At 47.3% G+C, this 13,679-nt stretch overlaps 1 protein-coding gene across 1 annotated transcript in view; it reads right to left on the minus strand.

Moving 5' to 3' along the window:
- Nucleotides 1–152: 152 nt before the first annotated feature.
- The window catches only part of LOC135915662 (kelch-like protein 10), a 42,511-nt gene continuing 28,984 nt past the window's right edge, over nucleotides 153–13,679 (minus strand). The window contains exons 14-16 of the mRNA XM_070521312.1: nucleotides 7,490–7,682; nucleotides 4,218–4,402; nucleotides 153–744 (exon numbers count right to left, since the gene is read on the minus strand). Of these exons, the coding sequence (XP_070377413.1) occupies nucleotides 722–744; nucleotides 4,218–4,402; nucleotides 7,490–7,682 (401 nt within the window). The 3' untranslated portion in view covers nucleotides 153–721. The remainder of the gene's footprint in view (nucleotides 745–4,217; nucleotides 4,403–7,489; nucleotides 7,683–13,679) is intronic.

The raw sequence follows: 13,679 nt of genomic DNA on the forward strand, positions 1-13,679 counted from the left end.
GAGCCACGATGAGAAAAGGAAACGCCGACTAAGAAAGAAATATTTCTATTCTTGGTCGGCGTTTTCGTTCTTCATGATATCAGGTCTGATAGAAGGAGCCTTAAAGCACAACCTCAACGAGTGTCAGGAAACAGACGTAGCCAGAAAAGCTGGGCGTTTTGTAAAAATCATATTGGTCATCAAGATACACTAGCAACAACGACAAAAACGATTCACAAGAAAAGGACATAGAAAGCAGCAAAACGAAACTACGCACTATGCACCGCGCGCACATAGCCAGTAACGCGCTTCATCGAACTACATAAAGCACCGATTTTCGCACTTTAAGCTCAGCCGGTCACATGTCCTGCGGTCTCCGAGCGTGCCACAGGTGTGGTGCAGCCGCCTGGAGGACGCTTGCTTCTCGCTGTATTGCTTGCGCGCTTGACCACCCGTCCCTGCCCACCACTCCTACGTGGCAACCGAGAGATGGCGCTGCCATCGAAGCCACGGAGTAGCCGCGGTGAAGACCGACGACGCAGCCGCCTGCACCAGAGACGCCGGCACCAGAGACGGGGAAATGATCACCGTATGGCCCGAGTCGGCCGGCTACTCCACGGCGGTGGCAAGCACCCTCACTTGGTGCCGTCACCGCTGCCAGGGCCACGTGAGGAAGGAGAGGACAGAGGAGGAACCGCTAGCTCCCCGCCGTCCTTTTCCGGCTGGCAGACGGTGCTGAGGTCTAGGAACATCGGTTCGTGGTGGCTGCAAAGTGAGCGCCATTTCCGAGCTCGTTTTTTTTCTCTCGTCGCGTCCACGTGCTTACGCGTACGAGCGGACGCGCTGGAGGATGGCACAACCACAACGCGCAGTATCCGGGCTACGATCGTGAGCTGCGGCCCGGTGGTGGCCGCACAGTTTTGCGTCTTGACTCGAAATGTACTAGTGAATCGGTCGGCTGCTCTACCAATTTCATCCCTGCTCGCTAGCTGCCACGTTTACAGGAGGTAATTAGAAGTTTAATGTTTCCCATAACATCTCTACAATGTAACAACCAGTTCGCATAAGAACTAGTGCTCATGTGCGCGGCTGGGCCCTGCACAGCACAGCGTAGGCACTATATATAAGCCTCGAAACAGCACAATATTGTCAGATGTGAGAAAAAGAAAGGCGTGAAAAATGAAAGAAAATTGCGAAGTATAATAAAGCAGGAATATACCTAAACAATTCCTATTGAAAATCCCATATGCCCCATAACTCCTCTATCCAATAATCCGATATGAAACATACAGAATCCCATAGAAAAACCTGTTTTTTTCTGCATGTCATATGATTTTATTGGATATAGGAGTTATAGGGATTACGGGTTTTTTTCAGTAAGGATGGTGTAACAGATGATGATACAGTTTGTTGAAGGCAAGGTACACATTTACGTTAATTGCTTTCTTTAACCTGTGATTTCAAGTACTTCGTAAAGGGGACCTGAACCTCTCTGTATCAAAGTGGAGAAAGGCATTTGAAGTGAAAATAGTCTATTTCAGAGATACATTGCCGAGAAAAATGTTTCAAAAGATTACTTCAATGCATTCAGCAGAAGCGGCGTTATTGCCAATCTAAAAAAGCCTCCCCTGTGCTCACGTTCCTTCTTCAATGCCTTGCACTGCGAAGCCTATGGCGCAGTGGGACGTGCTCACAACGCTCCGCCTTCTAAATGTCACCGTGGGGTGCAGTTGAAATTTCATTTTAGATGTTCAAGCAGGCGCCACGACTTCCGCCTTCGGTGCCTACGACGCGCTAAACCTAAGCCAAACGCGGTTGTTCTCAGCAAGCCGCAGTGCGCTTAGCCAGTGGACTCGGGGGGCACACCGCGGCGGCTGCGGTATCTACGCCATATAGTCGACCGCAGCTTGATGTCAGCTATCGTCCAATACCAGCTGTTTAAGGGAATGATGAAATAAAGCGTCCGATGACGAAATAAAGCGTCCGATGACGAAATAAAGCGTCCAGAAGAGATTGAAGAAAGGGCCTTCTGTTGAAAGGAGGGCGTTTGAGAGAAAGGTGACTTCGCGATACACTTTGCGAGCTCCACACGCCGCGTACTTAGAGCAAAACATGTCTGAGATGTTCACAGAACCGCGTGCTACCCGCGGACTAAGTTATTTCCCCAAGCCCGAGGGGTTGGTTAAAGCACCAATCAGCAAGTAGTGTAATGTGGAATTTCATATTATAGCACCCTCAGTATAGATAGGTTGAATCAGATGGTACCAGGGCGCCGCGTAATTCGCGCGTAACGTAGTTTAGATTTTATTTCATTCGTTGAAGATTGTTAACGTAAATATCGAGCAAAAGAGGACGAAGACTGGCCGTAAGGCCTCCAGATCTCTTTACAATCCGGGGACATAATTTTTTTTTTAGATGCATGCAGTGACAGCTCTATTGAAAGTGATTCGGAAAAACGTGACATACATATTGGCCTCTAAAACCCATATCTTTGTCTCATATAATAGTCTCAGACGCTTTCTTAAATCGACAAGCAAAGCGACGATGACATTAGTGTTCTCAATCATTTGACAGATCAAGAAATTCAAGTCAAGAAATTCTTCTAAAAAAGAGTTGTGCTGAACCACTGCAGACACCAAATTGTGCGGTAGATATTAGGCTAAACTTGTTAAAATGAGGTAGCGTTTGAATAGGCTGGCTTTCCTATAATGAAGTATATGGAATATAAGATCTCAATAGGTGCATAGTTGTCACCATCTCTCCTTTAAGCCTTTTTATGTGCGGGCTTGAGTAGACTTGGAAGGTTTTCGTGAAATTGGCTAGATGTTAAGGTTTTGTTTATAATATACAGCAAGATCTTATTGAGCAAAATTAGCCTCCAAATCTTTTATCTGACGCTATCAGAACCGGGTAATGTAATCTTCTGCAACCTCATAACATCCCATAAATACGTCGCAGACACCAATGGTAATAAAGCAGAATGGTCATTTCTAGATGGTGTTATAAAGTGAGGGCAAACGGGTAAACTTTGGATCTTCTGAGTGCAAACGAACCCCACTTGAGAGAATCAGACCGGAGTGCATTCGACGCGAAGGGGTAGATTAGGGACTTTTAGCGTGTCTGCTATTTCGGCAAACGGGGGTGGATAGCTGGATGGTCGGGGGCGTAAACATAACTGGCTGGAGCGGTGCAGCCACCTGGTGGTGTAGCGTTCAACCAGATAAACACAGACCTAAAATTGCAGTAACCTACTATATTCTGCTTCGCTGCTGGCGCAAGTTTTCGGCAGTGGCGTAATTGTGAACACGATTACACCGCTGTAGAAAATTTACCCCCAGCTAAGAAGAATATAGTAATTGGCTCAGTGTTTACGTGGTTGAGCTTTGCACCACCAGCTGACGCCACCAATCTGGTCGCTCACGTTTACGCCCCGCTCATCCGGCAAACCGCCCAGGCTTGCCGGAATACCGGCCGCACTAAAATTCTGTATTGAGAAAGCTCACTGATTCGGTCCCGTTCGCCCCGGCTCAGTGGGGTTCATGACCGGTACCGTATAAGGGAAGGCCACGCCAGAGGAAGGATCTCACCATAGAAAATGACAAAGTGTCTCTGCATACTCTTTTCCACGTGGTTACTGAATTCTCGGCCGCCGTCTATTCTCGAGTGCGTGTACATGCCACATGGAGTGAGTCGACTCACCAACTTCTTATGGATTGACCCGACCAAAAGCCTATTCGCCTCGATTCAACACGTTTTCACAAAACAGAGGACGGAAATTTGGCCCGACAAGCTTATTCGACCCGACTCTTCCATGAAGAAGCTTCCACGAAGGTCGTATTATCCGTACAATAGAAATACGAACAGGCATACGCGATGGGCATCAAAACGAGTGCACATCTACCTAATTTTTGGTGCAATCGATTTATTGCGTTCTAAATAGTACCGCACAACACCACTATGGCATCAAATCGCAAATGGCAGCGTCCATAAGTAATGTTGGTTGAAGCACGAACAGTAACCCGCTGTGGGCACATCGAGGTAAACAGTGCCAATAAGATTCATGTTGAGCCGGTGACGGGGGTCGGTGCCCGTCACCTTACACTGCCACAGCTTAGTCTTTCACCCGGGCATCATGAAATTACCTGAAATTTATGGCGCGACAACATGGATGCCAACGCCCGACTGCTGTTTGTTCATCAGGTATAAAATCGCAGATTACATTGAGGGGGTGCACTCACGTGACGGAGCAGCGTGAGACGCGCACGAGCGGCAGGAACTCAGCGAGGTAGGCCTTCCTCTCATCCACGTTGGCGGAGAGCCACATGAGTGTGGCGCCGAACGTGTCCTCCACCTCGCTGGAAGCGTACAGGGGGTCATCTTCGACGATCGTACGCAGCTCCGCCGGCGTTCTGTCCTTCCAAACCTGCGCCACATACAAAAAAAAAGAATAGTGTTAAGTATGGACAGCTGGGCTTTAGCATTGTGAAACATAGTTCCAGCGCACAATTGAACAAGGACGAGGAGAGAAAGACAACACGAACACGAAGTTGAAGTCCGGCGTTCGTGTTGTCTTTCTCTCCTCGTCCTTGTTCCATTGTGCGCTGGAACTATGTTTCACAATGCTAAGAATGGTGTTCCCCGCTGTTTAAAAGGCGGCGCTTTTTGACGTCAATCTGGGCAACGTTATGCTGCATATATAGAAAATAATGCTACATACACGCAAGATTCAACAGAGCTCACTTGCGCTGCGATCACTGACCAACCGTGCGAATGATAGGTTGTACATCGGGTCGTGGTTTCGGACGTCCTTAATGCGGTAATTGTTGCAATTTAGATTTCCGAATTTCCGAACAGTCATTTCTTTTTGTTTTTTGATAACACTTGAAAGCCACGAGTTTATGCGTGCATGCGAAATGCATGGCTTGGTGGTAGTGAAAGCTTAGCAACGCAACATGTCAACGCAGGCTCGAAGATTCAAGGTGTCAGCGTCCCGGTTCACACAACCGTTTTTTAAAAGCATCACCTCGAGCCATGTCCGGGAATTCTGAATAATGATTGTGAAGAGGCTAGAGGCCGGTTGTAGTAAGAAAGAGATGCCGCACTCATTATCGACGTGTGATACAAATTCACTTAAAACCTGAAACAGTTGAAAGCATATTTAGCGCCAGCAAACAAGGACGTAAGGGAGACGACAACACAATGCGCTTACAACAACACAATGCGCCCGTACGTCCTTGTTTGCTGGCGCTAAATATGCTTTCAATTTACCAACACGCCCAACAAATGGCAATGCCTGAAACAGTTGCTACCTCTCAAAGAAAATTACAAACTTTTTTCCTAGATATTCTCCAACGCTAGAGCGGCTGCTATTGGGGTAAACTAGTAATCGTGAAGACTTCATGTTTGCCTTTGCGTATTGTGCTGAAGGATGGTAGTGTCAGTGTTTAAACAAGCCTCTGTTTCAGTATTTTTTGTTAAGAGTTACTTGCTGAGAGGTACAGGCGCTCACCAGTACTAAAATCGGGCTCAATACTGTGACTATGCATGCGTAGGCTGTCCCAACTAAGGTTCGCCAAGCAGTTCAACAAAAAAGAGATAAGAAAATACGTTGCAAGACACCATTTTAGGACGTACACTGTTCGGTCGTCAGATCACTGACGACAGAACACCGTTGGTGTTATACTTATATCCTGCGCCGTGTTCTTTTTAATCTTGTTTTTCGTCGAACAATTTCGCTAACATTACATGGGAAACACGGTATACGTGCGTAACTTCTTTCAAGTGGCGTGGTACTCCTTTCGTCTCCTTGTGCGATTTATTTCCAGTTACGGTGCTTTTTTGTCAGCAATTAACAGCCTACACCTTCGGTTTAATGCTCCTCAATTGTACTGACATTATGTACGATGAAGTGATGGTCTGCGTGCCTGCTGAGAAAATGGATCAAAGCATGCGGCCTTTGTTTTTACGTGCTTATGCTTTTAAAATCGGAACGACTCAGTCACAGCCTGGAAGTTGCGCTTATAGAAAGACACGACACAAGTGCGCATTTAATGATTATTCGAACGCCTCCCCAACGGCGCTGTCATGCGGTCCTACTATCGACGACGCGAGCGCGGTCCGTGGGTGGAGGATTACAAGACCTGCAGAAATGCGAAGTGCGTTTGGCTCCAAAAACGAGGAAGCCAAATATAGGCACTGTTTCAATCGGCCCACTGTTTCTCCCTGTATGCTTCTTGCCTTCAGTGCCGCAGAGCAGCGGGAAAGAGAGACAAAGCGATTGTTAAGAGGAAGAGGCGCTATTTTTTTCAACCCTTTAGGAAGCACGGCTCAGCACCTTGGGGAGGGCAGGGGGACATAACGAGGAAATAAGAAAGAGTAGGCCGAGGTGGTCATAGAGCCCCGGGCTATCAGCGGTAGCCGTGCAAGAAGTGGGAAGGTGTCCTTCGCAATGGCGGCTCAGAGGCCCACCGGTCACTGATCCTACGGGCAAGGGCCATTGCCGAAGACGTCACAGAAGCCCCGGACTTGGGGGGCCCCATTTTTATTTCGCCATCCCTGTCAAATTTGTTTTCATCATCGGTTCTCCCTGAGCCATGACAGCGCTCTGGCTTCAGCTGCTGGTATGAGCATCGCGTACGCACACTTTAAGCGTTCGAGCTTAGCAGCGGCGCGATAACGACGGTATAAGCTTTTATTGTAATACAAAAAATGTCCAAAGGTGAGTGGAGCGCTAGGTCCAGGGCTCCAGTGCTAGCCGCAGCTGCCATGACCCAATTAGAGAGGCGAATTTGGTCGTCTGAATGCGAGCTGAGTAGCGCAGCTTCCTAGGTCTCCGATGCACGGGAGGGAATGGGAGTGTAAGCTGGGTGGAATTTACAGGCCCACGTGACGTGATATAGGGAGGAGTGTCGGGAACAATGTGGGCAACCGGCTGTGTACATGGATGGATGTGTGGATATCCCGTAAAGCAAAGTTCGTGGATTCCTATCTGATGCGTCTTCTCAGAAGAGGACAAAGATTAAGTGCAAGTGCTAGTTGTAGACGAATCGGCTCGAGTGCGCCACACGCGGCGAACGCTAGCCAACGCCTGAGCTACTGTCTGCAGCTATCTTTCTTGCGCGTGTTCTAAATAAATCGTTGGCAGCCACCAGCGTCTGTGCAGACGCAGCACTTTCGTTGAAGGCTGACCCATGCCGACGGCTTTCTGTACTTGGCATGATGGTACCTAGCCAATAACATTGAATTGGAAATAATACGAGTGTCTGGATTTAGGGGCAAATGACAGCGCAGTGTAGGATTCTTTCAGGCTGAGTTTATACGGCGCATTTCTCCCCTAGATATCTATATCGGCACGGTTAAAAAATTCAAGCTGTCGCTGTCACAGATCGCTTCCATAATCAACGCGACCAAAAATGTGCCCTTCACCCATGGCCTAGAAAGCTGATCGGTTATAGTGAACAGGATAGAGCGCAGGTGTGCGGATGACAACGCTCAACTGCGCACGACTGACCTTGGGGCTCTCGGTGAGTTCGAGCACCTTGAAGACTTTGTAGAGGCCAATGCTTTCGCACAGGGGAGTGTGGTAGGCGAAGTCGACGAGGAGCTCGACTTCTCGGATGTGCGAAGCCCACTGAGGCTTCTGCTTTGACTCGCTAACCATGGCTTCCTTGGTGGGAATGAACAGCGCGTAGTAGCCGGAGTACCTGCGTACGAAGGCGCCGAAAGTGATAACCATCAAATGGAATTAAAGCACACCTTTTGTTCGCACAAGCGGGTTGTGGTTGGGAGTCTTGCAGACTTCCCTAACCAGATTGGTACGGAAACACCTAAGTCATGCAAAAAGAGCAATGCCTTATAAACATGCGTTTCATTCGCGCTGCATACCTTTTGCGGAACGGCGAGAAAATACTGCAGATGTATATCTTTGTGACAAAAGAATACACTAGAAGCAGCGCTGGTACTTGGTCTTCAGTGCACGTGCCGCGTGACCTAGGCGCGAGCTCTTCGTGCAGTGAGCGTCGTCGTCTTTCATTTGCGCAAATCGCTAGCTGTGTATTTTGTGCAATCACACATGACACTGCTAAGTCCTAATTGGCCGCAGTCATGTAGACATGGCACGCATGAACAATTTTGACTCGTTCATTCGAGATGATTGGGACGTTCATTTACGTTCACAAACGCGCGAACGCATCAGAATGCTTTTACACATTTTTCTCGACTCGGAATTGCCTTGGCTATCAGCCGTATCCCGTGGGCGATAGAGAAAAGTCGCGGTTTCGACTTTGGGCTTGCTTGGGGAGATATCTAGGTTCCGTGTAAGCGAGTGCCTCCAGTTCCACTCGGTGAGTAATCGCAGGCAAGGACTGCCTTTATAACTCCTTATGAAACTGGGCAGTTCGAGCTTATGCATACGCTCAAACTGCCCAGTTTCTTAGCCCCAACACCATGGGGTTCGGGCTAAGAAACGGTCCATCTACATTTCAGTGACTGGTGAATAAGGTTTCGTGCTTTTTTATGGAACACAGTACCATTGAGATGCACGGAGGACTTACCACGACGTGAACAGACCATGTTGCACCCTTTGTGGCTTAGCGCTGCCTTTACGAACTCGTATGCTTTCCTTACTGGAATGGACAACAGCCCCATGTGCGACCCATGGAAAATTGATCAGGCGCTCGCACATACTATCTGTGTCTGCCCGCGATATACTGTCCAGAGACAAGTGATGTGCAGAGTACTGGACTAGTTGGACAATTGTCCACCATCAGAACTCAGAGCTTTAGGTCACTGCTCTGAACGAACATCCGTGTTGAAGGCTTTACTCGCGTTTTAACGTTCCTGCGGTCTACGGGGCTTCCCGATAGACTTCTAAGAATGCCACCCCCTACCGCTCTATAGTGTACGCGCTTTGTTCGTGCTCGTTTCTCTTTCTCTATATGTCCCCCTTTCACTCTTTTATTCCCCTCAATGCTTCTCCCCGTGCAGGGTAGCCAACCGGAACTATCCCTGGTTAACCTTCCTGCCTTTCTTTGCGTTCTTTTCTCTCTCTCTCTCCCTCCCGCTCTTGTTGATCGCGACTATGGAGGCTTCTCTAACTGACAGGGGTCTTCAAGAGGTTCATTCCGCATTATGCTGAACAAAGCATTGCCCACAAAAAGGCTCAATTTGGGCAAAGGGGCAAATATGTAGTATTATAAACAATGGAGACAACCTTTCAGAGAACACATTTTAGTAACACATTCCGGATGAATGTAATTGACTAAAAAGCAAACAGAAAACTAATTTTTTATAGGTTAAACTAACGACTCTATTCTTTTCTAGGGATAAGATGCTATGTGCACGAGCATGTTGTCCCATTAGTGAGAAGCTCAGGAGGGAACCACTGGTTTCGTGTATTGGCGGACAATATCCAGCGCGTGATACGCCCACTGGAACTGCGCTGCGATGCCTTCAAGGGTCATCACTGAGTTCGGCCTACCTGAACGACTTATATCCGACCATGGGTCTTATTTCACCTCTCGGAGCTCTGAAACATTTTGTAGGAGAAGAAGTGTAATTCATACGTTGAACTCACCACCTCACCAAAAATCAAGTTGCCAAGTAAAACAAGTGAATCGAAGAGTGGTACAATGCATCTCAGGGTGTAAGAAACTGTGAAAGCAAAAAAGCGTGAGCAGTGAACACGAATCAATTAGTTTAGTGAGTGCGATCACTCTTGAAATGACCGCCTTGAAATGAACCTCTTGAAAACCCCTGTCAGTTAGAGAAGCCTCCATAGTCGGGATCAACAAAAGAGAGAGAGAGAGTGCGTTCAGTGTGCAGCAGCTCCTGGAATTTTGCTCGAAGTGGATAGGGCGTGATATGAATGAATTCGCAAAACGGTGTGGTCGGCATATCGGTTGTTTAACCTTGCACTTGCGATCGCGGGGAGAATATATGACTGCAGGGGACTGAAAGAAATCGTCAGAAAGAACTGAATGATGTTAAACTTTAAGATAAAGCGAAAGGCGAGCTGCTCGGCGATGGTGCTTTCCAATTTAGTTCGATCTCTTAGGGAAGTGATGCTAGCAGGACACGAGTAATTTGATTGATTGATTGATTGATTGATTGATTGATTGATTGAGTAACTTTTATTTTACAGTCCTGCAGAACGCGTATTAGCACGTCGCGGGCCGCTCCCACGTCGGGACCGATAGTCCTAGCCTGCCAGCCGCATCGTGGGCCTGCTGGACAGCCCAACGTTGCTCAGCCAGGAGTGGGTTGCGGAGGGCCGCCTCCCACCTAGCTGAGCTGAGGTCAGGGCTTGCTATAGAGATACACCCCCAGAGCATGTGCGAAAGTGTTGATCTATCCCCGCAAGCAGGGCACGCGTCATCAGTGTAAATCTCCGGATATATCGCATGTAACGTGAACAGGTTGGGATAAGTTTCTGTCTGCAACCGTCTGAATGTCAGTGCCTGAGGCCTAGTGAGCTTGACTCGTGTCCTTGACAATACCCTCCTTTTCACCCCAAGGACACGAGTAATCAGAAAAAATAAAGCGCACAGCATGGTTTTGCGAGGGCTTGATGATATGAGTAAGGTAGGCCAGAACTGGATCCCAAATGGCCGAGGCGTACCCAATTTTGGATGAAAAGGTGTAATAATGAACCGCAGCTTGCGCATCTGGGGAGGGGCATCCTTTAGAGAATGTTTGATAAGGCCGAGTGAAAGGTTAGCTGAAGCAAGGGTGACGTCCGTATGATAATGTCATGCTAGATCTGGCTGAAAGTGAATTCCAAGATGTGTGCGTACATGTAGTACCGAGTTCAATTTCGGCACGTACGATGTTGGGATACGGCCATTATGTTGAGTAAATGACACGAACTTTGTTTTGGATTTGTTCACTTCATTAACCATGTGGTACACCAAATATTAAGGTCGAACTGGGGCAGTTTATTATCAGCATCACTTCACATGTTATGGTATAGTAGGCAATCGTCGGCGAGAACTCTAATACGAGAGGACGCACAATTAGGCAGGTCAATAATATAAAATAGAAAAAGCACCGGGGCTAGAACATTATTCTGAGAGACACGTGATGTTACGTCCAAATAAGATGAATGACAATCACGAACGTCTGTGAACTGTGTTCTGTGCGAACGAAATTCTGTATTCCACGGACGACATGTTAAGCTGTGTTAAGGCGCCGGTCCCGTCGTTTTTCTCCTTCTTCAGTCCTGGTCTTTCGCGCTTTGCCTTTACTCATTCAAGCATGAACCAGCTAGGCCGAGCAAGAGTTTTACTTAAGCTGTGTTACTTTTAGTATAAACCTGTGGTGGGCAATACGAGCAAAAGCTTTTGAAGAATCGAGAAAGATAGCGTCAACTCGAAAACCATAATGTAGCGCCGAGCGTAAATCATGTACAAAACCAACGAGCTGAGTGCCGCAGGTAAATATTCTGTCGAAACCCTGCTGTTGCTTACAGATAATACTATGCTCCTCAAGGCAGTTCATGACCTGAGTGTAAAAAATCTTTCCATAGTTACAGATTGTATTAGCTAAAGAGATTAAGTGCGCGATAATTGAGCAGAAAAGAGCGATCACCTGACTTGAAACTTGAAATGACTTTAACCCTCCACCAGCCGTGAGGAATGGGATTGGGTGGTAATGATTGCGAGACAAGGGAGGATGGGCGAGTGGCTAGGTGAGATATTTTAGGTGTCATGCTGCTAAACCCGAGATGTTCAGAGGCGGAAAAGAGTTTAATATTATTTGATAATGAACATCGTTTAATAATAAGCATTATTTACTAATTCGGAACTTTCAAAGTCGGAGAAAATGTCATCATTATGACTGCTGAGTGCAATTTCAGGATGCTGCACAGGTTTAGAACGCGCCAAAAACATGGCGGATTAGTTGGGAGCAAGGACGACATGTCATTTACAAAACAGGTACGTCTCGCACTTTTTTAGCATACATTGGTACGCCTTTTGGCATAACTGGTAGCGTTTCCGTGATTGTCACAGACAATTTTTGTCGGCCTTCCTCAACAGCCGTTTGTTTGTTATTGTTCAGGCGTCGTAGCCGATTGTAGAATCCTGGTTTCGAGTTAAAACACCTTATTTTGGCAAGAGGAATGCGCATGTCAAGCCAATGGCCTGTTTTTATACTGAAGCTGAAAACAAAAGCAAAGCAAATCAGTGTCGTGCGCCAGAACCTAGTGCTCGGCTCCTCGGGCATGAGCGTCGAGGAGTCGGAGGCCACGCTGCTACGTAGCGTAGATACAATGGATACGAAGGCATGCCGTGACGAGCCCTCTAGAATCCGAGACCACGTGTTCCGATTGGTCTCTCTGTGGTACAACAGGGCGCGAACAGGGAACAACCAGCCCGATTGCCCATCGCGTGTGGCTGTCAGCGACAGGTTGAAAATGGCCGAAAAATGTCAGGTGCGGTGCGCAGAGATTCTTTTACTTCCTAGCGACACCACCAGGTGCTAGCATGGTCTGCTTAGGTAGTGCTTAGGTAGTGCTTAAGAAAAAGGAAAAAAAAAAGCAAGGAAGTGAATAAAATGAAATAAAGAAACCAACATTTTCCAGCTCTGCGCATTTTCCAAGATTTTTTTTCAGTGGTATATAGTATATGCTTGAATATGGCAGCGAACTTCAAAGCAAGGACGTCAAGCAGAGCAACATGAGCGCTGTACTGCAGGTCGGCGCTCCAGTTAAGTGTGGTTAACCTAATACACCGCCCAAAGAAGCTAACGATTATAATCGAAGTTTTCTGCTAGAATTCCTTATTCGCTGCCTAATACGAGCAGTTTGTGAAAAGAACTGAAGGCACTTCCTTTTTTATTGATGACGTTGTACTTTTTATTTTTTTCTCGCTTCGATGTTTTCCTGCAGACTTTCTTGGGCGATACTTCCTTCCGGCGCTGGCGTTACTGGGAAGACGACGGCATTCTTGCCGGTCGTCAGGGTTAGTCGAGGTGTTCTGTGCGGCGTGAATGAGACGTGGTGGAGGCCTATATCCATAAGGCTACAGGGAAAAGAATGAGAGGAAAAGAAAAGCAGACAAGAAAGAAAGATGTGCTTGAGACGGAAAACAGAATTAGAGGAAAGAATTGCACAGAAACCATGGACGTTGATTTCCAATGCAAGCAAAGAGCGTAACACTTCTAGAAAGCTTGGCTCTATTAAAGAAACATTATGCGTTTCAAGGCGTAGTTTTTATTGTAGTCAGGTTATTTAGGCAGCAATTGTTTCGTGGACAGTTTCTTTAGAGAACGAAGCCGTTACTGAGCACGCCAGCGGGGCGCACTATGGGTGATATACCACGTAAACCAATTGTCATATGTGCATTCTGTAGCATCATTCTCTGCATTCGTCTGCTTAGGTAGTGCTTAAAAAAAGAAGGAAAAAAGCGACAAGGAAGTGAATAAAATGAAATTTAAAAGAAAACTAACATTTACCAGCTCTGCGCATTTCCTAACGCAGCCGCCACAGGAACAGAAGACTGCGGCAGAAGAGCGCTGCAATTCTCGAGTGCCCCATCGCAGCATCTACACGACGTCTGCAAAGTTCTCGCGTGGCATTACATGTGCCTAAAAGAGGTAATTGGCCTTCCCAGCGCCTCCTACACAGCAGACTTGTGCACTCGTGTTTTATGAGATCGTGCTACTTGGACCGAAATTTCCGTTGCTAAGACCAGCGTGTCAAA

Source organism: Dermacentor albipictus, chromosome 7 (assembly GCF_038994185.2).
Source record: "Dermacentor albipictus isolate Rhodes 1998 colony chromosome 7, USDA_Dalb.pri_finalv2, whole genome shotgun sequence".
Lineage (NCBI taxonomy): Eukaryota > Metazoa > Arthropoda > Arachnida > Ixodida > Ixodidae > Dermacentor > Dermacentor albipictus.